Source organism: Aquarana catesbeiana, linkage group LG05, assembly GCF_042186555.1.
Source record: "Aquarana catesbeiana isolate 2022-GZ linkage group LG05, ASM4218655v1, whole genome shotgun sequence".
NCBI classification, from domain to species: Eukaryota; Metazoa; Chordata; class Amphibia; order Anura; family Ranidae; genus Aquarana; species Aquarana catesbeiana.
The window spans coordinates 566,482,245-566,509,263 of record NC_133328.1 but is presented as its reverse complement, the minus strand read 5'-3'; the positions used below and the strand labels follow the sequence as shown (position 1 = coordinate 566,509,263).

The 27,019-nt window shown below is 42.7% G+C and overlaps 1 protein-coding gene across 1 annotated transcript in view; it reads right to left on the bottom strand.

Moving 5' to 3' along the window:
* CIBAR1 (CBY1 interacting BAR domain containing 1) overlaps positions 1-27,019 on the bottom strand; it is a 48,537-nt gene that overhangs the window by 8,224 nt on the left and 13,294 nt on the right. The window contains exons 3-6 of the mRNA XM_073631953.1: positions 26,111-26,179; positions 22,958-23,059; positions 22,851-22,856; positions 11,184-11,288 (exon numbers count right to left, since the gene is read on the bottom strand). Coding sequence (XP_073488054.1) covers positions 11,184-11,288; positions 22,851-22,856; positions 22,958-23,059; positions 26,111-26,179 — 282 coding nt within the window. The remainder of the gene's footprint in view (positions 1-11,183; positions 11,289-22,850; positions 22,857-22,957; positions 23,060-26,110; positions 26,180-27,019) is intronic.

Genomic DNA, 27,019 nt, shown 5'->3' with positions numbered 1-27,019 from the left:
CGCTAAAAATACCGAATGCAAGCCGACCTAAAACTGCCGCTACTGTTTCTTCAGTGTGAAAGCCCGAGGGCTTTCACACTGAAGCGGTGCGCTGGCAGGAGAAAAAAACAACTCCTGCAAACCGCATCTTTGGAGCGGTGAAGATGCGGTGTATTCACCGCTCCTGCCCATTGAAATCAATGGGGCAGCGCGGCTATAGCGGCGCTATGCGAGCGGTTTTAACCTTTTGTTGGCCGCCAGCGGGGTTAAAACTGCACCACTAGCGGCCGAATACCGCCGCAAAAATGACGGTAAAGCAGCGCTAAAAATAGCGCTGTTTTACCGCCGACGCCCCCACCGGCCCAGTGTGAAAGGGGTCTTAAGCACTTTTAAACCTATGTGACTCAATGCTTTTGGATATGCTGCAATGGGAGGTTAGGTTATGAACAATTAGATGGGACAGATGTTATTGCCGAGAGGAAGCTGGAGAGATGAAGTCATAAATCTTAGAACTCAGGTTTAGCCCTAGTTCATTCCTCAAATTTTCTCTCGGTAGCTGGTCCTTCCTTTCCTTGGTGTTTCAGAACTCTAATGCATCCGTCCCATTAAATACAATATAAGAAGCAAGGTTGAAAGGACCCTTTGGATCCTCTATTAACTTCTGTGGATTATAATGAATCTGTATCTTTATATGAGAAATGTTTCAGCTACTAACTGGGTCTTTATTTCTGCCTGTAACTCTAGTGGTGGAATTGTCCCTCTCCACTGGCTATATCATTATAGCTAGGGCTCTGCCGCTTGCTGAAATTCCTGCTTCTTGTCTCTTGAGGTGATTCTCCATGCACTACTCTGGCTAAACCACTAAGGGGTCAGTGACACCATCATGTCATGCCATGAAAATTCTAAAGGAATAAAGCTCAGGTATAGGTATAGTTCACAATCAACTCAACTTGCTAACCAACCCCACTCAGATAAATTAGCATTTAGTAAGGACACAGACAGGAAAGCTGAACTCTGGGAAAACTAAAAATTCTTCCATGCAGTGTGGCTGTGCACACACTGTAAGGGTTGTCTACTCATTTAGGTCTAGGGAACCTGGAAAATCACTTACCCAAACCTCTGATCCTGCAGGCTCCTCTGTGCTGCTAGACTGGTCTCGGCAGCACCTTCTTCCCTGTACTCCGGCAGTCTAAGGTCTTTTAATGTCAAGAATGATACAGGCAAACCTAGCCCTGCACTGTACATGAGGATGCTGAGGGACAGTCCACTGCCAGAGCAAGGGGGAACACTGTCTGCCAGGGAGTGGAGGATCAAATAAGGAAAAGTGCTTTTCCATCCCCTAGACTAAACAAGCAGTTATAACGCTTGCAATGTAGGCACAGTCTCCCTACATGGAAGGACTTTTAGTTTTACTGGAGTTGGGGTTTACTTAAAACAAAGCTCTACCCAAAAGGAGAAGTTCCGCTTTAAGGCCTCCTCCCCCCGCTCCTCTTTCAGTAATGGCACTTTTGGGGAGGGGGATAGCGGGTATCCGATATTGACAGGTACCCGCTCCCACTTCTGCTCTGATCACCTAGGCCAGTGATGGCGAACCTTGGCACCCCAGATGTTTTAGAACTACATTTCCCATGATGCTCACCTACACTGCAGAGTGCATGAGCATCATGGGAAATGTAGTTCTAAAACATCTAGGGTGCCAAGGTTCGCCATCACTGACCTCGGAAGTTCTCCTCTCTCCCCCATGCTGTCTTCTGGGATGCGCGACAGGTCCCAGAAAACTGCGGGACCATTCACAATGCGTGGCGGGCACCTGACTGTGAAGCCGTAATTTGTTAGTATATAGCAAAAACATGCAAAAATAATCTTTGCTGGTGTTCAACTTTAACCAGTTTGGCTCTAGAGCACTTTTTAAAAAAAAATTTTTAACATGTGTGCAAAAAAACTTATATGGACTTGCTGGTAACAGTATTTCTAGGAGTCTCAGGACAGCACCTGGAGAGAAAGCAGATCCACCCGCTTTCCAAGGAAAACACTGCAGTCAGTTTCTTTAAAGTGTAAATTCACCTTTACAGAAAAATCTGTAAGGTGAAAGTCTGGGGCTTAGAAATCCCCTCGGCATCCATGCGTCTTCTCCATAGCTGAGAGGACAGGCTATGCAGCTGCCATTTGGTCGGCACCACCCACGCTGACCAATTAGAATGCTCCAAAACGTACCTCCTGACGAGGTACGTTTTGGACATTTGTATAACAATGATTCCGCGCTTAGGAATAAGAGACAAAGTGAAGGGACTGCAGCCCCCCTGTAAATAAGGATCACCTAGTTGGCCTCAGATGACATCTTGATGACGAAATGCGTAAGGCGTGGCCTCGTGATACGCACACGTCAGTACCGCTTTGTTGATTGTTCCGGTTTCCAGCTGCGAGCGGTGGAACGCACGCCGCACCACGCTATTCCACAGCTGAGAGCCGGCTTCTGGAGCACTGTCAGCTCCAGTGCCTTCTCCATTGTTTTTATTGTTTTTACTGTTTTTTTTTACTACGATTGTCATGGACCTTTATTAAATAAATCGCATTTTTTGTGGATTCACGCTATGAGGCTTCCTTTTACATGGATGTTCGTTATTGGGGATACCACCAAGGATAAAACACCCCTAGACGGAGGAACGCTCTCTGGATTCGCCAGCGGGATCTTTTCACTTATACCCCTGCAGGGGTGAGGTAGTCCGGTGAGTGCAAGCACGAGTGGGGGTGCAGTGGATGACTGGGACGATATTTGTTGTAGCCGAGATCACTTTTTTCTATCAAAAGGACACTTTTTTGGGATTTTTGATCTTGGACTTTTATGTTTTACACATTTTATACTCCTTGACATTTATTACACCTGTTGGGGACTTTTTTCATATTTTTCATCTATATTTTTTATTTTTATTTTTACATATTTTTATGTTCTCTATTTTTAATGCTGCCACTGTTTGCTTGTATTACAGAACACTGTCTTGATTATCACTAATGTCCATGCCCTTGTGGGCACATTTCCTCATACACATATGGAACTTGATACACACATAATGGGCATTTGATTATTGTGATTTAGGCACATCCTTCACCTTTAGGAGCACGGTGCACTTTATTTTATTACCCACTAGGGGTATTATTAATTTGTACACTCTAGCGCTTTTTACGCTGTGTTCACACACACCACCTATTCTAATATATATATATATTTTTTCACTCCATTTTTTACTTTAGTATTCTTATATGTGCATATAGCCGGACAGCGCCATTTCCCCTTGCGTAGAATTTCAACCAGTTTTGGACATTTAGCTCAGGAGATTTCTAAGCCCCGGACTCCTGGCACGGAAATACCGGGGCTTAGAACAGGAGATTTACGTGGTCCTTGTCAGCGGGACCGGGGGGTCCTGTGCAAGTTCACCTTACAGATTTTTCTGTAAACGTGAACATTACCCCTTAAAGACCGGTCACTTCCACCATGGCCTCAGTTGTTATCGAGTACCTCCAGCCATGCTGAAATTATATAAGCAAAACATAGCAATAACACCACATTTTAAATCACAATCATGGGCGGGTCATAGGTGCAGTCCTGAAAGACTCCTAGAAATACCATTACCGGTAAGTCTAACTAAGGTTTTCTCACCCTGTCTCTCAGGACAGCACCTGGAGATAAAAAAGAGTATTTACTCTAGGGTGGGACCACCGCCTGCAGGAATTTCCTGTTGAACGATTGCTCTGCTGTTGACAGCAAGTCCATCCTGTAGTGGCTGGTGAAAGTGGAGAAACTCGTCCACGTGGCCACTTTGCAGATTCGTCCTGGCAAAGCCCCAGCTCAATCCGCCCAGGATGTTGCCATAGTCCTGGTTGAATGGGCCACTACCCCCACAGGAGGATCTACTTCCGAAGCCTTTTAATCTTCTTTAATGGCCATTCGCAGCCATCTTCATATGGTGTTTCTAGAGGCACCATACCCCTTATGCAGCCCTGAGAACAGAACGAACAGAGAATTAAATTTTCTGAATTCCTTTGTGACTTACAGGATGGTGTTGGGTAAAAAGTTGGAAGAATTATTTCATGTGATCTATGGAACACCGAGGAAACTTTTGGTAAAAAACCCGGGTCAGTCCTTAGAACTACTCGGTCCGGAAAGGGAGAGTTAAAAACGGTTCAATGATTGACAGGGCTTGCTGTTCGCTGACCCTCCTAGCTGAAGTAACCGCCACCAATAATGCTAGCTTTAATGACCAAAACTTAATTGTAGCTCCTTCCGGGGGTTCAAAGGGTTTTTTTCGTCAAACCCTGCAACACCATCGACAAATCTCATTTAGGAAAAAAAAAACGTAAAAAAGGTACTGGCCTAGCTCTGGCCAATGCATTTAAAAAAAAGCCCAAAAAAAAAAAAATCAAATGACCTGCAGTTCCTGAGAGAACTGCCTCTCCAAAAATACTGAGAAAGCGGCCACTTGGACTTTTAATGTACTGGCCGCCAGACTCTTCTCCATTCCATAATCTAGGAATTCAAGAACAGAAATAACCTCATGTGGCGAACAAACTTTAGACGTACACCAAGAGTTGAAACCTTGCAGATCTGAACAAATTAATGGGGTGGGCAACTAAGAGGTTTAATGTGGAAAAATGTAAAATAATGCATTTGGGTGGCAAAAATATGAATGCAATCTGCTCACTGGGGGGAGAACCACTGGGGGAATCAAGGATGGAAAAGGACCTGGGGGTCCTAGTAGATGATAGCAGCAGTTTGGTATTGCATGCCATTGCTAAGCCTAACAAAGCAAACAGAATATTGGCATGCATTAAAAAGGGGATTAACGCAAGAGATAAAGCGGCAATTCTCCTACTCTAAAAGGCTCTGGTGCAGCCTCACCTGGAGTATGCTGTCAAGTTCTGGGCACCAGGCCTCAGGAAGGATGTACTGGAAATGGAGTGAGTACAGAGAAGGGCAACAAAACTAATAAAGGGACTAGAGGATATTAGTTATGAAGAAAGGCTACGAGCACTGAACTTATTCTCTCTGGAGAAGAGACGCTTGAGAGGTGATATGATTTCAATTTACAAATACGTACTGGTGCCCCCACAATGTGGGTAAAACTTTTCCGCGGAAGGGAGTATAAGAAGACACGTGGCCACTTATTAAAATTAGAAGAAAAGAGGTTTAACTTTAAACGGAGTAGAGGGTTCTTTACAGTAAGAGCACCAAGGATGTGGAATTCCCTTCAACAGGCGGTGGTTTCAGCAGGGAGCATCGGTAGTGTCAAGAAACTATTAGATAAGCACCTGAACAACCACAACGTACAGGAATACACAATGTAATACTGACATAAAATCACACATATAGGTTGGACTTGATGGTCTTGTGTCTTTTTTCAACCTCACCTACTATGTAACTATGCAACTATGAAACATTTCCATGTTTTAAAATAAACGGCCCTAGTGACCTTTTTCCTGCTAATTAGTAAGGTCGAAAATTAATTTGTTGGACAAACCCTTCTTCAGAATCTGTTCCTCAGTAACCAGGCTGAGGTGATCTACATTGGGATGTTGAATGGGTCCCTGACTCAGAAGATCCTCTCGTACCGGAAGAAACCAGTGGGGTTCTACCGCCATCTTCTGTAGGGTTGAAAACCATGCCCTCTTGGGCCACAATGGAGCTACTAAAATCAGATTTGTAGACTCAGTTTTTTTTTTTTGAGAACCAGGGGAATCATCTGGTCAAGGGGGGAAAGAGTAGCACAAGAGGAAGGCCCAAGGCTGAGCTAGTTTATCCAGTCTGCCTTCTTGGTCCTGCTCGTTTAGGGAGAAATATACCGCCACCTTCGCGTTGGCCTGTGACGCGAACAGATTGATCTGGGGAGCTCCCCATTTTTCTACTAGCATCCAGAATATTTCTGTATTCAGGCTCCATTCTATTTCTAGCACCAGGACGTCTGCTACTTGATTCAGGTCTCCCTTCAGAAGTCAGAATCTGAAGAGCCAAGAGCAGCAACACCCTGCTTCTTGTATCTCCCTGTTTTGTGATGTAGGCCACTGCCATGGCATTGTCGGACAACACTTGAATGTGGTGACCCTTGACCCAGTCCTTGAATGCCCACAGTCCCAGGAGAATGGCTTTTAGTTCTCTCCAATTGGAGGATCTCTTGGCCTCCCTGCATGTCCAGGCTCCTTGGGCCATCTGCCCTTCCAGCTGGGCGCCCCAACCCCATGAACTCATGTCCGTTGTCAACCCCCTTTCTACTGGGAATGTCCAGAGCAGACCTTTGTTCAAGTTTGTCTGTCTCCTCCACCACCATAATTTCCTCTGGAACCGAGAGGGAATCTTGATTAAAGTTCTCCAATGACCCTCCATAGGACCAATTCCTCAAAATTGCCTGCTGGAGATCTCTTGAATGGAGATGTGCCCATTGCACTGCTAGGATTGATGCTGTGAGGAGGCCTAGCATGAACATGGCTGCCCTGATTGCAGATTTGTTTGGATCATTATTACTGCGTCTTGGACCTTTGCTATCTTTTCCTCTGGGAGAAAGATCCTTTCCTGCACGGAATTGATTGTATATCCTAGGAACTTTATTGTCTGAGACGGAAACATGCTTGACTTTTCCCCGTTTATGATCCAGCCCACACTAAGTGCCTCTCTGTCTCCTTTAGATCTTTCCACAAAAGATCCCTTGACTTGGCATCCTTGGAGAGGAAGACAGCCCGAATGGAAAAGCTCTGAACTGTAGGTGCGAGACTACCCATCTTGACCGCTAACCTTTTTGCGATGCTGGTGCTAGGGGAACACGAGGGTATGCATCCCTGAGGTCTATGGATGCTAGGAAGCAACCTGTTAGAAGACTCTTCACCGAAAAAAATTATATCCGTTTGTAACTTCTTGTACCAGATAGATTTGTTTAATATCCTGATGGTTTCTTGACTAGGAACAAAATATTATAGCGCACACACGCAAAAAAGACATTTACCTCCTGCAAGGCTATTTAAAACACCTAGACATTTTCAAAAAACATTATCAAAAAATATGGGGATTTGGTCACACCATATTGCTATATGGTGCTTAAACCCACTTACTGCGACAAAGTACCCCAAGGTTAGTGGGTCCTACGCTATCCATAGACTGGGAGATCCTGCTTCTCTGAACCATGGGAGCCATACACTCCTCTAACTGGGAGAACTAAAAGGTCTCCACCTATGACACAGGTGGACGCTAAAGAGAGACCTTTAGTTCTCCCATTTAGAGGAGTGTATGGCTCTATGGATAGCGTGGGATCCACTAACAATGGGGTACTTTGTCGCAGTAAGTGGGCTTAAGCACCTTACAGCAATATGGTGCGACCAAATCCCCATAATTTTTTTGAAAATGTCTAGGTGTTTTAAATAGCCTTGCAGGAGGTAAATGTCTTTTTTGCATGTGAGCGCTATAATACTTTGTTCTGTTGTATGGTCTTATGGCTGCACCATCTTTAATTCATCTTTTAGGGTGTGCCCCCCCCAAATATCTTGTTTGTTTGGTTTCTTGACTAGGAATACGAATAGCACCCTAGTCCTTCCTCTTCCCGGGGGAACTGGGACGATCACCTTCTGATGAATAAGTTCTTGAAGGAGAGATGTCATTGCTAGGGATTTTTCCTGATCTCGGGGAGCCCGGTTTAGGTAAAAACAACTTGGTGGGGACTGTGAGAGTTCCAGCCTGTAGCCCTCTGATACTGCTTTGAGAACGAACGGACTGGACGTTGCTGTCTTTCAGTGTGGGAGAAAAGACTGCAGTCTTCCTCTCAGACGGAAAACGGTCGCTGATTTTTAGCGGTCTGGTTAGGAGGTCGGAATAGCACCCCTGACTTGTCTCGACCTTTCTGGGACCTCCAGGGTCTTTTGTAACCCGTCTCCTTGGTTTGGCGAAAAGGATGAAAATTTTTCTTACCCTGAGGTGTTACCTTCTTTTTCACTAGAAAGGCCCTTTTCTTGCCCACCGTTCTGTCTAACAGGGCTTCAAGATCCAGGACAAACACCAGATCTCCCTCAAATGGAAGGCCACACAGCTTCACCTTTGAGGCAGTATCTCCTGACCATGTCTTGACCCATAATGCCCTACGTGCCGAGTTTACTAGGGCTGAGGATCTTGCAGACATTCTTACGGATTCTGCAGAGGCGCCTGCCATGTATCCTTTCGCTTTTTGCAATACTGGCAGAGTAGTGTTCAAAAGATCCTTGCGGGAGCTTCCCGCTTCAATTTGGCCTTTCAACTGCTCTAGCCAGTGCACCAGATTCCTGTCCACCACTGTTGATGCCATTGCTGGTTTCAAGTTAGCCAACATTGAGTTCCAGGCTCTCTTTAATAGGGAATCTGCCCTCTTATCCATGGTGTCCTTCAAGACTCCCATATCCTCGAATGCCAGATCTCTATTCTGTGAGACCTGTAAAAAAGCTGCATCAAGCTTAGGTTTTTTGTTCCAGACGTGAGTACTATCCTATTCAAAAAGAAATCTCAGTTTGAGCGATCTGGAGAAAAAGGGGGCCCTCTCGGGGTCTTTCCATTCTGTTTTTACAGCTTCCGACAGGAATTTGTGCACTGGAAACATGCAGTGCTCAACTTCCCCCAAACCCTGAAACATCTCATTGTGCAGTAATAACTGGGTTTTAGCCTCTTTAATGTTCAGGGTAGTATGGATGGTCTTTAACAGGTCGACTACCTCCTCTAGGGACAGCCTGTAGCGTGAAGATAAAGCTTCCTTATCCTCATCCTCCTCTGAATCTGGGGAATCACTTCCCCCCTCGTCCTCCGAATCACTGATCTTTCTGGGCGCAGAAGAAGTGGACGGACGAGTACAAGATGGTGAACTACCCCTACTGCTAGGCTGTGCAACCGACGTTTGTCCAGATACGATCGGAACGACTGAAGAGTGTCCAATAGTTCTTTCTGGAAAGAGCTGAGCAACACCTCGGGTTGGGATGCCGTGCCGCTGAGGACGTCTCCTCTTTGACCAACTCCGCTATACAGGTCCTAGATAACACTTTGGTCCGAGAATTCCTAAGTGTATTTTCACAGGACGGGCATTTTCTTTTTTTAGGGGAGGGGAGGAATGCTTGGTTTTTTCCTTGACTTTTGCCTGAAATACACCAAAACCACCCGACCACCATATAAATATGTACCATATCATTACCTAAGGCAAACAGACAACTTTCTACATGAAATTACATGTTTTTAGGCTCTAAACCTACAACCCCTGTGCTGCTAAGCAGAAGTGCTAACCCATTAGCCACTGTGCTGCCACCACAGCTCCAATGCACCCAGATAGTGACCACAAGACAAAACCCTTAATCATTCTCCCTAATGCTGTAACCTAAGGAGAGTGAGTAAGTGAGGGAATATACACATGACCCACAGCGGATAGACAGGGACCTCTGCCCCTGCTTACCTGGGTCTGGCTGGCGTTTGTGGCTCCTGCCACCGCCACATGGTCCTCTGGATCCATCCCTGCCGAGGCTCCAGCGGACGTCAGGCTGCTTTATATTCGCTGATGCGAGAATCAGAAATTACACCAGCTGAGACCGCCTCCTCCCCCTGCGTTCCAGCGGCCAGAACCGGAAGTCCTGCGCGCACCACTGGAAGTCCTGCCCCCGGTCGGAAATGACGCGCTCTCCACTCGGGAACCCGGAAAGCATGGAGGCATAGGACATAGGGACGTTGCTGCTCAACACTCCACTAGTGAAGCTTGCCGTCCCCATCCCAGACCGCGCCCACCGGTCTAGTAGAAAGCAGGACCCCCAGCAGCCTCAACCCTTGCCGGATCTGAATAGGAGGAAACACCGGAGCACCCCCTCCCGTCAGGGGGGGTGCTGTGCTGGCCTGAAGACAAAAAAAAACACAAAACAAAAAAAACGCACAGGTATGCCCTTACCATCCCCACCTGGAGAGAGTGTAAGCACACCCTTGGTTCTCTGGCAGAGGAAACACTACAACTGAGGCCATGGTGGAAGTGACCGGTCTTTAAAGAAACTGACTGCAGTGTTTCCTGGGAAAGTGGGTGGAGCTGCGGGCTCTCCAGGTGCTGTCCTGAAAGACGAGGTGAGAAATCTGTATTTTTGGCCACAGAATTACTTGAAACTCCCAGAACATTATATCTTTTCCAAAAGCAAAGACCCTGTAGAATAAAATGATAGTAGTTGCATTTCTTTTTATGTTGCACAATATTTACACAACTGTTTTTCAAACTCATTTTCAGGAACATAAATTAAAATGAATTTTAGTGCAAACACACATAATGTAATACGCAATTTTTTGGTCAAATGTAAAATATAGGGTCGTGTCAAGTAGATGGATACCAAACATGTCACTGTGCGTGCCAGTGAGAACGTGAAAAACTATGGTACCCAAAAAGCTCTATAGGCGATGCTTTCAAAGCCCTTACTGCTCATCAGTTTAGAGAAAACTGTGAGCTATGGTGCTATAATTCTTGCTCTCACTCCAATGTTTGTGGCAATACCTTACATGTGCGGTGCAATCATGGTTTACATATATGTGTGCACCCTGTGCGCGTTTGCACTTGTGGGTGAGTGCAGGGCGACAGGAATTGGGTTTACTTAAAAAAAAAAAAAAAAAAGTTATTATAACTGTTTTTTTTTTTTTTTAAACTTTTTATTTTTTTTAAATTCAGCTTTTTGGCCATCACAAGAAAGTTACCAAACTCCAATGTGATAGCACTGGGTAAGTGATAGGGACAGGAACTGTACTGCTCGCACTGTAAAAGTGATCGGGAAGCTATACAGCCATCCGGATCACTTTTATTTTTTTCAGTTGGGAGCCAGCCGAACAAAACAAGCACAAGCTTATGGTTGCTACTGCAGCCATGAGCTTGTGCTTAGCCCTTCACTCTCTGGATGTGCTATGTACCTCCAAAGAGATGAAGTGGTTAAACAGCTTCTTCAGTTTAAGGCTGAAGAACATTTTTAGCTTAGTCTTTTACAATCATGTATACATAATACGTAGATTACAAAAAATCTCCAACATTTCCATTGTTCATACATCACTATCTTTACCAAATTTCTGCCTCAACACACCATGGGCGCATACAGACTTTTTTTTATTGTGATGAAACAAAGAGGAAACAGATTTTCCCAATTCTGACATTCCCTGCACAGCTACTGGATAAAGCTCAATAAAAGAAAAAAATTAATTCACTTGCCTTTAGGTCTTTAATTTTTTGCTTTTCAAAATTATCAATGGTTTCCTCAAGTTGGCGGCTTATTCGTGCAGCATCCATCGTGGCTCTTTGTAGCTCTGTTTCAGCCTTAAATTCAGAAGAAAAAAAAAACAAAAAAAAAAAATTTTTAAAAAAGGAAAAAAAAAAAAAAAGTATAGGGCAGCAAGCACATATTTTGTGTTATTATTAAAGTTTTTTCTTACAGTGACTAACATTTTTATATGCTTGCTCGTCGATGCATCTTTTATCGTACTGAATATAAAGATTTGCGAATTGACCAAGTTTAACTCAGCCTCTTTGCTTACAGTGTATATTACCCTAAATAGTTTTTTTTCCTATATGTGTTTACATGTGTATTTTATAAATCAGGGATACGGGACACTGCGCAGACACACAACAGGCCTGTATTGGGTAATTTAATTGGAGAATAAAGATTTATTGAACATTTTCCACGACACACAAATGGAAGGCACTTGTAGAAACTCCATTCAGAAAGTATAAAAGTACATAGAAACGTGGGCATAACAGTATAAGGCAGTGCAAAACTGAATAGGCACAGATGAGAACAATAGCTTCGCTTGGATAGACCATGTGCAGTCCAGTGTATCTCATAAGCAAACACCCGCTAGGCAGGTCAAGGTAATGAGAAGAAAGAAGGCAAGAAAGAAAAGGAATTAAAAAAAAAAAAAAAAAAGTAAAATGACAGACTAAAAGGAGCAGAGGAACCAGTCCAACCGGGCACGCCAGCGCCTCCACAGCACCAACAGGGTTCTAGAAAATTGGTCACAGGGATGATCTCCAAGCTGTATTGGGTAGTCTGTTCAGCCACCAAACAAAGACTTGGGGAGCACACCCAAAAATGCATTTACATTCAAGATGGTGCTGCTATAAGGCCCCTTTCACACGATCGGACCGTTCAGGTCCGCCTGTCAGTTTTGACGGCGGACCTGAACGGGCGATTCATGTTAGCCTATGGAGCGACGGATGTCAGCGGACACATGTCCGCTGACATCCGACCCCGTCCGATCCGCTAAAAGCAGACGTATGGCTCTACGTCCAGATCAGTCGCTGGCGGATCGGATCAGATCTGACGAAAACGGACACGCTGTCTGTTTTCGTCCGATCCCTCCATAGGCGGCAGCGGCGCCTGACAAGCCCCTCCCCGCTCAGTGAGCAGAGAGGGACCTGTCATCCGCCGGCTCAGCGGAGATCAACGGACAGATCTCCCGCTGAGCCGCCTCGTGTGAAAGGGGCCTTAGACCAACAAACCGAACAAAATAGATTATAGCGCACACATACAAAAATGACATTGAAGCCTGCAAGGCTTTTTAAAACACCTGAACATATTCAAAAATATGGGGATATGGTCACACCATATGGCCATATAGTGCTAAGCCCACTTACTGCGTCTAAGTACTCCATTATCAGTGGGTCCTAGACTAAACATAGAATGAAAGATCCTGCATCTCAAATATGGGAGAAATATAAGGACTCATCCTAGAACACAGGTGGACACTAATAAGAGGTACTGGCGGGGGAGATGGGATGCTCCAACCCAAGGGATCTGGTCAGGACCCTACAACATACAAACAGACTGGGGGGGGGGGCCACACACTAAAAATGCGTTTACATTCAAGATGGTGTCGGTCTTATTGCAGCACCATCTTGAATGTAAACGCATATTTAGGATGTGCCCCCCAAGTCTGTTTGTATGTTGTAGGGTCCTGACCAGATCCCTTGGGTTGGAGCACCCCATCTCCCCCGGCAGTACCTCTTATTAGTGTCCTCCTGTGTTATAGGATGAGTCCTTATAGTTCTCCCATGGTTGAGATGCAGGATCTTTCATTCTATGTTTAGTCTAGGACCCACTGATACTGCATCAAAGTACTCCTCCACAGTACTCCTCTGCAGGGAGGGAAATCTCTAAAGCAGTTCCACTTTCACTTACAGATCCCCTACCCACCCTTTGATAAGACTGTAAAAAGGAGAAGCAGCATAAGCTTATCCCTCTGACACCCCAGTCTCTACTCCCTTATTATTATGGTCCTTGCCCTCTCTGCAAGCTCTGCTGTACAGTAGACTGCCAGAAGCTGCTACAAATTAATCAAAATGCAAGTACTTACATTTATTTTATTTTTTTAATGCAAGCAGTGTAACAATGTATGAATTACAGTGACTGCGCACTTGCCATGCTGTACTTTAACAAATATGTGCTATTATAAGCTGAAACACATACAATCTTGTAAAAAATATATTATAGCATGGGTCCTTTCACCTCTCTGTAATGTAACCTATTGAGTCCCAAGACCCCCTTTTTTTTTTTTTTTAAAAAACCTTGAGTCCCAGAGCATTTTTTTCTTTTTTAGGTGAGGTCTCGGTTCCCCAGGTTATACAATTTTTTTCCCCAGGTTTTACGATTAAAGCAAATTATTATATATACACATATATATTCTCTCTCTCATATATATATTCTCTCTCTCATATATATATATATATCTATATATCTATATATCTATCTATCTCTCTCTATATATCTCTATCTATATACACAGTGGGGATCGAAAGTTTGGGCACCCCAGGTAAAAATGCGTATTAATGTGCATAACGAAGCCAAGGAAAGATGGAAAAATCTCCAAATGGCATCAAATTACAGATTAGACATTCTTATAATATGTCAAAAAAAAGTTAGATTTTATTTCCATCATTTACACTTTCAAAATTACAAAAAAAAGTGGCGTCTGCAAAAGTTTGGGCACCCTGCAGAATTTATAGCATGCATTGCCCCCTTTGCAAAGCTGAGACCTGCCAGTGTCATGGATTGTTCTCAATCATCGTCTGGGAAGACCAGGTGATGTCAATCTCAAAGGTTTTAAATGGCCAGACTCATCTGACCTTGCCCCAACAATCAGCACCATGGGTTCTTCTAAGCAGTTGTCTAGAAAACTGAAACTGAAAATAGTTGACGCTCACAAAGCTGGAGAAGGCTATAAGAAGATAGCAAAGCGTTTTCAGATGTCAATATCCTCTGTTCGGAATGTAATTAAGCAATGGCAGTCATCAGGAACAGTGGAAGTTAAAGCAAGATCTGGAAGACCAAGAAAAATATCAGACAGAACAGCTCGCAGGATTGTGAGAAAAGCAATTCAAAACCCACGTTTGACTGCACAGTCCCTCCAGAAAGATCTGGCAGACACTGGAGTTGTGGTACACTATTCCACTATAAAGAGATACTTGTACAAATACGGTCTTCATGGAAGAGCCATCAGAAGAAAACCTCTTCTACGTCCTCACCACAAAAATCAGCGTTTGAACTTTGCAAATGAACATATAGACAAGTCTGAGGCATTTTGGAAACAAGTTCTGTGGACCGATGAGGTTAAAATAGAACTTTTTGGCCGGAATGAGCAAAGGTATGTTTGGAGAAGAAAGGGCACAGAATTTAATGAAAAGAACCGCTGTCCAACTGTTAAGCATGGGGGTGAATCAATCATGCTTTGGGGTTGTATTGCAGCCAGTGGCACAGGGAACATTTCACGAGTAGAAGGAAAAATGGATTCAATAAAATTTCAGCAAATTTTGGATGGTAACTTGATGCCATCTGTGAAAAAGCTGAAGTTAAAGAGAGGATGGCTTCTACAAATGGATAATGATCCTAAACACACCTCAAAATCCACGGGGGATTACATCAAGAGGCGTAAACTGAAGGTTTTGCCATGGCCTTCACAATCTCCTGACCTCAACATTATTGAAAATCTATGGATAGACCTTAAAAGAGCAGTGCGTGACAGACAGCCCAGAAATCTCAAAGAACTGGAAGACTTTTGTAAGGAAGAATGGGCAAAGATACCTCAAACAAGAATTGAAAGACTCTTGGCTGGCTATAAAAAGTGCTTACAACCTGTGATACTTGCCAAAGGGGGCAGTACAAGATATTAACTCTGCAGGGTGCCCAAACTTTTGCAGACGACATTTTTTTGTTTTCTGTAATTTTGAAAGTGTAAATGATGGAAATAGAATCTAACTTTTTTTGACATATTATAAGAATGTCTAATCTGTAATTTGATGCCATTTGGAGATTTTTCCATCTTTCCTTGGCTTCGTTATGCACATTAATACACATTTTTTACCTGGGGTGCCCAAACTTTCGATCCCCACTGTGTGTATGTATGTATGTGTATATATATATATATATATATATATATATATATATATATATATATATATATATATATATATATATTATATATATATATCTATATATATCTCTATATCTATCTCTCTATCTATCTCTCTATCTATCTATCTATATAGATCTATATCAATAAAGATTATTATCTATATATATATATCCTATTCCCAATAAAACCAAGGAAAAAAAATGAGAGAGAGGGGTTTATTAATATCTCGGATTTCGAGTAACGCGGTTTACGAGCGTTTCGCAATACAAGCTATTTTTTAAAAATCTTGACTCAGTTTGCGAGTGTTGTCTCACAAGACAAGCAAGATTCAAGCCTCTGCGGTGTGCAGCACCGCATTTGGCCAGAGGTGCAGGGGCGCAAGTGACACTCGGAGCCACTTGGAAACACTCTGTTCCTGAGTGTCTCAGAGCCTTTCTGAGTGGATCCGGCGCCCCCTCACCTCTGGCCAAATGCGGTACTGCATACAATAGCAGTCACTGTGGAACAAATTATCCGAGTTTCCATTGACTCCTATGGGGAAACGTGCTTTGATATACGAGTGCTTTGGCGTACAAGCAGTCTTCTGGAACAAATTATGCTCATAAAAGTGAATACACCCCTCACATTTTTGTAAATATTTTATTCTATCTTTTCATGTGACAACACTGAAGAAATTACACTACAATGTAAAGTAGTGAGTGTACAGCTTGTATAACAGTGCAAATTTGCTGTCCCCTCAAAATAACAACACACAGCCATTAATGTCTAAACTGCTGGCAGCAAAAGTGAGTACACCCCTAAGTGAAAAAGTCCAAATTGTGCCCAAAGTGTCAATATTTTGTGTGGCCACCATTATTTTCCAGCACTGCCTTAACCCTCTTGGGCATGGAGTTCACCAGAGCTTCACAGGTTGCCACTGGAGTCCTCTTCCACTCCTCCATGACGACATCACGGAGTTGGTGGATGTTAGAGACCTTGCACTCCTCCACCTTCCATTTGAGGATGGCCCACAGATGCTCAATAGGGTTTAGGTCTGGAGACATGCTTGGCCAGTCCATCACCTTTACCCTCAGCTTCTTTAGAAAGGCAGTGGTCATCTTGGAGGTGTGTTTGGGGTCGTTATGCTGGAATACTGCCCTGCGGCCCAGTCTCCAAAGGGAGGGGGATCATGCTCTGCTTCAGTATGTCACAGTACATGTTGGCATTCAAGGTTCCCTCAATGAACTGTAGCTTCCCCAGATTACATTACAGGACATGGTTCCAGTTATCCATGTCCATAATCTGCTTGCCTTCAGCAAACTGCGGGCTTTTTTGTGCATCATCTTTGGAAGAGACTTCCTTCTGGGACGACAGCCATGCAGACCAATTTGATGCAGTGTGTGGTGTACGGTCTGAGCACTGACAGGCTGATCCCCTCCCCCACCCCTTCAACCTTAGCAGCAAAGCTGGCAGCACTCATACATCTATTTCCCAAAGACAACCTCTGGATATGAAGCAGAGCACGTGTACTCAACAACTTTGGTCAACCATAGCAAGGCCTGTTCTGAGTGGAGCCTGTCCTGTTAAACCGCTGTATGGTCTTGGCCACCGTGCTGCAGCTCAGTTTCAGGCTCTTGGCAATCTTCTCTGCCTCTAGGAGTCATGCATGTGATTGTCAGGGTCTTGCCAGGTCTCATGGGACTTGTAGTTTCAAAACAGCTGGAGGGCCGAGGTTGCCTACCCCTGGCCATCTTTATGTAGAGCAACAATTATTTTTTTTTCAGATCTCAGAGAGTTCTTGAACTTCCAGGGACCAGTATGAGAGAGTGAGAGTGATAACACCAAATTTAACACACCTGCTTCCCATTTACACCTGAGACCTTGTAACACTAACGAGTCACATGACACCAGGGAGGGAAAATGGTCAATTGGGCCCAATTTGGACATTTTAACTTAGGGGTGTACTCACTTTTGTTGCCAGGGTTTAGACATTAATGGCTGCGTGTTGAGTTATTTTGAGGGGACAGCAAATTTACACTGTTATACACTGGGGTTAAATGTGTTCTCTAACTGTGGGGGGATGGGACTGACTGGGGAGGAGACCTATCGGTGTTCCTATATACTAGGAACACACGATCTGTCTCCTCTCCCCTGACAGAACGTGGATTTGTCTGTTTACACAAACAGATCCACGTTCCTGCTCGGTAAGGATGAGCTCCGGCGTGTTCGCATGCTGCACGTGCCGATCCCGCCAGGAAGTCGGCACGGCGCAGCGCTAATCACAGGCAGTGAGACATTTCCCGAGCTCTGCAGCCACACATCGGGAAATGTCTCACTGCCTGTGCGGGATCGGCACGTGCAGCATGCGAACACGCCGGAGCTCATCCTTACTGCTCGGTCAGGAGCGATCGTGCGTACCAGGCGGACATCGCGCCCCCTATACCGGTGGGAAGTGGAGGACGTCATGACCCTTCCCAGGATGGGAGATCCCATCTGCGGACATCATTTGACTATACGCTGGGAATTAGGTGGTTAATGTGACCTATAAACCGTACAACTCATCAGAAAAATACAGAAATCTTTTAGGGGGGGTAAAAATAAAAAACTAAAATAATGTGATTGCATAAGTGTACACACCCTCTTATAACTGGGGATGTAGCTGTGTTCAGAAGTAGGCAATCACATTCAAACTCATGTTAAATAGAAGTCAGTACACACCTCCCATCATTTAAAGTGCCTCTGATTAACCCCAAATAAAGTTCAGCTGTTCTAGTAGGTCTTTCCTAACATTTTCTTAGTCGCATCCTACAGCAAAAGCCATGGTCCGCAGAGAGCTTCAAAAGCATCAGAGGGATCTCATTGTTAAAAGGGATCAGTCACGAGAAGGATACAAAAGAAATTCCAAAACATTAGATATACCATGGAACATAGTAAAGACAGTCATCAAGGTGGAGAAAATATGGCACAACAGTGACATTACCGAGAACTGGACGTCCCTCAAAAATTGATGAAAAGATGAGAAGAAAACTGGTCAGGGAGGCTGCCAAGAGGCCTACAGCAACATTAGAAGGAGCTGCAGGAAAATCTGGCAAGTACTGGCCGTGTGGTACATGTAACAACAATCACCCGTATTGTTCATATGTCTGGGCTGAAGTGGCAAGATGGAAGCTTTTTCTTACGAAGAAAAACAGGCAAGCCCAGCTAAATTTTGCAAAAACACATCTGAAGTCTCCCAAAACATGTGGGAAAATGTGTTCTGGTATGATGAAACTAAGGTTGAACTTTTGGTCATAATTCTAAAAGATATGTTTGGCGCAAAAACAAACAACACTGCACATCACCAAAAGAACACCATACCCATGCTTTTGGGCTGTTTTTCTTCAGCTGGAACAGGGGCCATAGTCAAGGTAGAGGGAATTCTGAACCGTTCCAAATACCAGTCAATATTGGCACAAAACCTTCAGGCTTCTACTAGAAAGCTGAACATGAACATAAAGTTTGGCATGAAATTAAAAATATTACTAATATCACGGGTTATACCTGCCATACCCCAATTTGGAATAATGCAAATTGTGAGGAATTGCAGAAACTAGAAGGGTTCGAGCTATGGCAAAAACAGAGATTGAGATATTTGGAGCAGCTGTTTTGGAACGAGTCTAAAATCCTTCACTCAAATAATGGATGAATTTGGAATTCCAAGGTAGAGGTTTTTCCAATATCTGCAACTCAGACATGCTTTACAGGCTCAGGTTCGCACTTTTGAATTTTAACTTCAATAATGATATTATTTTAGAATGAAGGATAGAGGGCATAAGCAAGGTCTTATATCACAACTATGGGATACTGCATAATAAGTTTAAAGAATCCGTAGATATTCCCTCAAGGGCCCAGTGGGAACAAGACCTGGGACCATTGTCGGACGACCATTGGACAATGGCTTTGTCCGCGGTCCCAAAGGTATTGTTGTCCACTACGCAAAAATTAACGCAACTATTCATTTTACACAGGTTGTATTATACCCCTGAGAAACTATTTAAATGGAAACGTAGAGACTCTCCTCTTTGCCCCCACTGTAGGGGAGGCCCGGCAAACGTAATACATATGCTATGGAGATGTCCTAAGCTCCACCGATATTGGCAGGGTATAATTAAGACTATTAATAGTCTGAGTGAAATTAAATTGCCATTGGACCCTGGCATTTGTTTGTTAAATATAATGGAGAAATCTAATTTTTCAGAGTGTGTTTATATTACAATAGCGAGAAGTCTGTTTCAAGCACGGAAGCTAATAGCACAAACATGGATCTCCGTATACCCACCGACAGTGGAGGAATGGAGAACGCAAGTAAAAGAGACCATGTTAAAAGAGAAATTTATTTTCTTACATTGAGGATGATGCCAAGGGAAATTTGAGGCTATTTGGAGAAGATAGATTAGAGAGAGAGGACTAAGCTTGGGAGTGGGGGGAGTGGATTCTTTTGGAGAGAGGGGAGGGTTTTTTTTTTTGTTTTTTTGGGGGTTATGGTTTATTAAATGTGATGTGTGTCATGGTTATATCTGGATAATATGTATGCATTGTGTTCTGAAATGGTTCAGTTGTATTAACCACTTGCGGCCTGCCATATAGCAGAATGACGGCAGCAAAGTGGTTTCAATATCCTGACTGGGCGTCATATGACGTGATCAGGATATTAAGCTGCTGCGTGCCCCCGGGGGCGCGCATCGCGACAATCGTTGTTGCGGGGTGTCAGTCTGGCACACCGCAACTCCGATCTAGGTAAAGAGTCTCTGACGGAGACTCCTTATCACGTGATCAGCCATGTCCAATCACGGCTGATCACGATGTAAATAGGAAGAGCCGTCTTACAGACGCGAGTAGAGAAGAGCCGATCGGCTGTTAGCCTGACAGGGGGGGGGGTCTGTGCTGATTGTTTATCAGCACAGCCCCCCGCTCGGATCCCACCCAGGACCACCATTATGCCACCCAGGACCACCAGGATGGCCATCCACACTGGAACACCAGGTATGCCCCCCCTAGACCCCCAGGGAAATACTAATTTGTTCCCAGGCAGCCAATCTGGTAAGCCTCCTCTACTCATGGTGGTGGTTTGATTACAGTCACTAATTCTCACAGATATACACGTTTTCCCTTTGGAACTTTCCGGTGCTAGATTCCACTATCCTATTTCTACAGATTTGGATTTAATTCAACTGGAGTTTTTTTGTTAAGTGATACATGTGAAAACACGTATATATGGACACTACTTTTTAGATTCATTCACCGTGTCAGTTTGTAATAATTTCATTCATATGTGATATTATCTTTAACTACTTCACTTTTATATTTATTCACTGTTAGTTCGCAACAAGTTTTATTTTTCATTGATGTTTTTGGGTTTTTGAACCCACTTTTACATAGCGCTACACTTTTATTTGTAAAACGCTGGATAAAGCTAAGACAAATCTGTCTCAGAAGATTAATTCTTTCAGCTACTAGGCTTTGCGCTGGGTCCAGACTGTCACAGCCGCTGGGACCCACAGGAACCACTAAGACCAGTCGCCATTTTAAAACCGTGCTGGGGGACTCAAGTGGTGAAGCACATTTTAGAACACTTGTAAACTGTATTTTGTACCACTATTTTTATGGTGTGTTTTTAATCCAGTGCATTACAGGCATGGTGCATTAGCACATAATCCTGCTAGCTGAACCTTTGGTATGACTTTCAGCAAGTGCATTTACTACTGGGAAGAATGGCAGTGCATGCGAAACACAATACATGCATTTTTTTGTGTATGCAGTCACACACAATACACCCTATTTTACAGAAAAGGCATAATGTCCCACGGGACAAAAAAGTAAAAAAAAAAAAAAAAAAAAAAAAAAAAAAAAAAAAAACTTAAAAATACATGTTAAAAAGAAACATGTTTTCCTGTGCCAAGATGTGACTGGGCCCCAAAATATATTGCCTTTCATTAGCATGTCTACTTTTAGGCTATGTTCACACAGGCAACTAGAGGGTGCACTCAGTAGCAAATATGAGGTCTGCTAATGACTTTGGAGACAAAAGGGTATAAAATGAGCTTAAGATATAACTAAAAAGGAAAAACTTTTTTTTTTTTTAAGTTTTGGATAGAGTGGAGAGGGATTCGAACACTTGTCAGTTTGTATTGCTGTCTGAGCCCCCATTAACAAGATTCACCCTCTCTATTTGAACTGTTTTCCATTATGAGTGAAAGCGAAAGTAAATGAAAATCACATATTTTGGGCTATCCCCAGAAAAGTAAGAGGGAAAAACTTCCAATGGGGACACTAGTTCCCAAGATCCCGGGATCCCCAAGGAATTCCTTTAATTTGCAGGGAATTCCTCTCACTTCCTGTTTTGGCTATGGGACAGGAAGTGAAGGGAAATCTTCGCAATGGGACACAGATGGCAGAAAAAAAAAAAATCTGACAGGGTTTATAACCCTATAGTTCTACTTTAGCTGCTCAGTACAAGAGCTGCTCAGCAAGAGTTGACTCTGTACTAAACTACCTTATTCTCTTTATCTGCATGGCAGGCCTTTATTGCCCTGCGTTTTAATTGCTGGATGGAATACAGGCTGAGGTCATGAAATCAATAGATGAATTTCTTAATTTACAGTCAGTGTGGGTACTAACTTATAAGAAGTCTGTACCTGTATAAAATATATCTAGAAAATGGATGCTGTTACCAGCAATTACATGCAGATGAGAAGTTTGATTTAACTCTGCCATTCCAGACCTGTATGCTTGTTTCAGGTCAATATCTCAGCCAAGTAGAGACAGCCAGGAAACTAGTATACTCAGGAGATTTGCAATGGCAGCCCTCATATTTCTCTCAATGCATATCTCCCCTAGAGACCAACAATCATGAAAATGAATGTATTATAGTAAATGTATGTGGTAGATTTGTAATTATAGTATGGAGTATATGAACTAAATTGCTTTTTTACTTTCCATGCCTTTATTTAGATTTCTTTCCGCATTTCCATGCGGACCAACAAAAGTGACAATTTCAGGAGTTGCAACAAACCAAACACTGCTAGAGGTGCTTATAAATGTCAGATTTTACCACTACCTCACCAAATAAAATTTCTGTAATTGAATAAAAAGTATTAGCTGGAGTTGAGGTTTAATTTTATACTCAAAGTTTGACTTGTACACAGGGTGACAACAACGCCCTGATTTCAGGAAGCATGGTGTTGTCACCTTGCTGAAGAAAGCTGGAAATCAACAAAACTACTGGTAGGATCAAAATGAATAAACATATGTTACGGGGACTCAAACAATAAATATGGTGTCATCACCATTGACACACTGAATCATGTGCCAATTTTTCATTTAACAATAGTTGTACGTTATACCTTAACAGATCAGCTCTATAACTACTTTACAGCACAAACTGTAGTGATATAATAGAATAATGTTACCAATCTACTGGCTCCTGAGAGTTCATTTTAATTGATGTTTATACCTGTGACTTTTGATTGGTTAAGGAAAAAAACACATATAGTGTTTGCAAACTGTTCAAACACACAATTGTATTACTGCCAAAGGCCAATGGTCCTTTTTAAAGGATACAATGATTTGCCGATCTGATGGATTTCTCTGGCGAGTTTTCTCCAGCTGAGACATTTGCTTTGCTTCTCTATTCCGAGCAGTTAGCGTCACTTTAAGGTCCTCCTGAAAAACAAAGAGTTTGTAAAGAAGTTTAATTTCTCTGCTGTCTTGCTAAAGCTTACTGCAGCCAACAGTGGGGGGAAAATGGGCTTGATATGACAAGCAACTTTAAAAATAGGACCAGTCACATCTTTTATGTTTTTTTTGGAATAAAAGAAAAAAATTATTGCTTCAAATATACATAAGATAAAAGCCATTGGCATCGGTCACATTTCTCACACCTGTAGCTTAAGCTTGCTGAGAAAAGCATCCCTGTAAAAGAATAAAGTAAAATCTCACTTCTTCTGCTGCCTGCACCACTAAATACTGCTTCATTGTAGAATCCTTTGAAAATATGAGGACATATAATATTACACAACACCAACTGTATTACATTGCAATTAAAGAACAAAAAACAACATATAAGATAAATGCCCAAATGGGCAAACGCTACATCAGCCCTGTGTTCATGCAAAAAAATATATTGATATCATCAATTATGCTCATAGGTAATTATTATAAAACAGTATAACTGGATAAAACTAACTTTATTTCAGAAGAGGGCTGACATCTCAGTGGTGATTCAGACCTAGAGGTTGTCAGGGCTGGGCTCAGCCCTTCCTTCTCTGAGCTGGTCGCTCAGCTGTCGGCTAATTGCCAGCTCCTATCTCTCTCCACAGTTACTCAGCTGTTGATGATATCCTGCTCGTCAGTCCTGCCTACTTAAGCCATCCAGTCCAGAGGACCTCTGCCTTCGCCTTGGTCAACATCACAAGAAACATCGCCTGCATTCCCGTTTAAAGACTGGCTTTGCTGGCATCCCTTCTGGCTCCAGATCCTGCTTGATCCCTGACTTTTGGCTTGGCTGACTATCCGTTCCGGTTACTGAACTTTGGCTATGTTTTGACTACGTTTGTTCTTTTTACTTTTATTATTAAACAAGTGCAATTTAATTGACAGAGGTATCCTTGAGCGAAGTCTGAAAATGCACCATACTTCCGGGTAGAAATACCAGTCTCCCTTTCTGAGTACACTAGTATGTGTCCCTAAAGAACCCTCCAAAAATTTTGATTGTAGCCAAGGGCAATTGCTCAACAGACATTTTTTTGCAGATGGAATCCAATATAATTGAGAAAAGGTTGATTGAGGAAATCAGTTGGTTCAATGGGGTACAATCATTGCTTAGAATAGAACCAGAAGCAGTCAACTACAGTGACAGACAACTCTATGACATCTTAAAGAATGGCTGTTGTTTTTCTAGTAGGAGAGTGCCCACCCTGGGTTCACTTTTGTGCCCCTATTATAAATCATAATAGTATATCAGTGTGGCTTTACCACATTTACAAGGTACATGACACAAGCAAACAAATTATTTCTATGGTTACTGGGGGAACATTTCCAATCAAACAATATAATAATTGTAATATATGTAATGTGGGTTAGGTTATTACAGGTGGAGAATGCTCTTCACAGCATGTGGACTGCATCACTCAACCCTTAAAAAGGTTAGTTCATCATTACCAAAAAATTGTCTATGCAGGTAAGGGTCTCCTGCAGACAAAACCAAACGGTGTAGTGTGGACCAAAGTTAAACAATGCCCTTGCTATAGGCTCGTTATATATTTCCCGAAGCCTTGCTGAAAACTCCCAGGGATGGTATCATTCTATTCTGCTTTGTTCCTAAGACACTCCCAGCTGTTTGCTTGTGCTTTCTCTCCCGTTGCAGTAGCTTTGAGTTCAGCGATGCTACGACGGAGAAGGTAGTGGATCACACATGTTCAAAGATTGGATTGCTTGCTCCTGTAATGGTGGGGGTGAGCAGTAACCACTGGGAGTGTCTTAGCAACATTCTAGCAACAAGACACGATGGGATAATGCCACACCTGAGAATTTCACAGGGTTCGGGAGGTACTAGGTGGCCTACACCTATAGCAAGGGCATTGTCCCACTTAAGTCAAAGCTGCAGAGTTTGTTTTTATCTAAAGAGGCCCCTTACTACCATAGGCAGCTTTTTGGTAAAGGTGAGCTAACCCTTTAAGGGTATGCACGGGCGAACATTTTTGCAACGGGATGAGCTCTAAAGCTAAATGGCCATTCAATGTCTATAAACAATTTATGAAGGAAATAGGACATATTTTTTGCAGTGTATAGATTCTTTTTGATAGACAAAAGGTGGCGATTTAAACCGGAGGCTCCTTGAGCAAAAAATGTGGTGGATTTTCAGATTACGCTCAAGGATGCCTCTAGGTCTGAATCACTGCTGGGATGTCAGCCTTTTCCTGAAAAAATGTTTCATCCTGTTGCAGTTTATCATAATAGCCTAGATATAATTGATGTAATAAATTGAAATAACTGATGTTATAAATGAATAGATATGTTCTCACATGGAGACAGAGCTGATGTAGTCTTTGTCTTATACTGTATGTTGTTTTTAGATATTTTGGTTACAATGTAATATAGATGGTGATCTGTAACACCTCCCCATATTACACAAGGGGGTTGCCAGAATATATTTATGACCTAGAGGTTCTGACAGATAGCTATGATTAAGGCCTCATTGGCCGAAACATGTTAGTGTCCTTGTCATGACTGGATTTTAGCCTTTTGCCAATCAACTCCATTCAAGGATCAACATCTGACTGCTGTTTTTTTTCCCCTTACGGTTTCTCCAATAACCTGAACCATTTTCTTTTTAAAGAAATCTGTACTAAGAGAAAACAGATGCTGCCATTGTGGATCAACATTACAAACCACTAGTCAGCAGGCTTTCTCTGGGTTCCACAAAATAAGAATGTGCATTAGAAAGTCAGAGTGAAGTCGGAACTTCTGTTTGCATACTTATTTAATGTCAATGTCTGAGAAAGTATTGAATCAGCATGACTGTGAGATAACTGGTATTTTCAGTAGGGGAGGTTAGCAGCCTACACACTTCTGTCAGTACAGGTTTCCATTAGTACATCTAAAATCTTTGTCTTTGTAGAGGGGTGCTATTTTGCACCTCGTACTTCCAAACTCACCTTCACCCTCTATATGTATATTGATTCCACAGCAAAAATAAAAACTGTACATACCTACCCTTTTAAGCTTAATGATGGAACCATAGCTTTTCAATGGTTCAACCACTTTGGCTTCAAGTCTTTCAACCTGATAAAACATTTAAAAAAATCATTAACACAATCTCAATACATGTCATCTTCCAGATATATTTACAGAAAAGTAATGCAATACAAAATCTCTTGAAACATTCCAGTATATAGCATACTGCATCAGACAGGTTTGAAAGCAGTTACTCCAGGTTTACCTCCTGTGTCATCTTCTCGTATGATGTGCAATTCCTACTGCTCCAGGCACACTGTATACAGAATATGGTTAAGAAAGATGTTTCAGATGTCCTACTAATTATGGAAAACATATACTGATTTTAGGCTTGCTATGGGGGCACACAAAGAAGAGGAGAGCCTAGATCGCCGACAGGGGGGACCCCGAAAGGGGAGGTTTGGGGACACTCTGTGCAATAACAATAACACTGCACAGAGCAGGTGAGCGTAACATGTTTATTCATAACCACTTCAGCCCTGGAAGATTTTGCCCCCTTCCTGACCAGAGCACATTTGGCACTGCGTTGCTTTAACTGACAATTGCGTGGTCATGCAATGCTGTACCCAAGCAAAGTTTGCGTTGTTTTTACTCCACAAATAGAGCTTTCTTTTGGGGAAATTTGCTCACCTCTGCGTTTATTTTTTGCGCTATAAAACAAAAACACGACAATTTTGAAAAAAAAAAAAAAAAACACAATATTTTTTATTTTTTTGCTATAATAAATATCCCCAAAAGTTTTTTAAAAAACAAAATGTCCTCATCAGTTTAGGCCAATATATATTCTACATTTTTTTTTTTTTTACCAAAAATAAAAATCGCAATAAGCGTGTATTGATTGGTTTGTGCAAAAGTTATAGAGTCTACAAACTATGGGAAAGATTTATG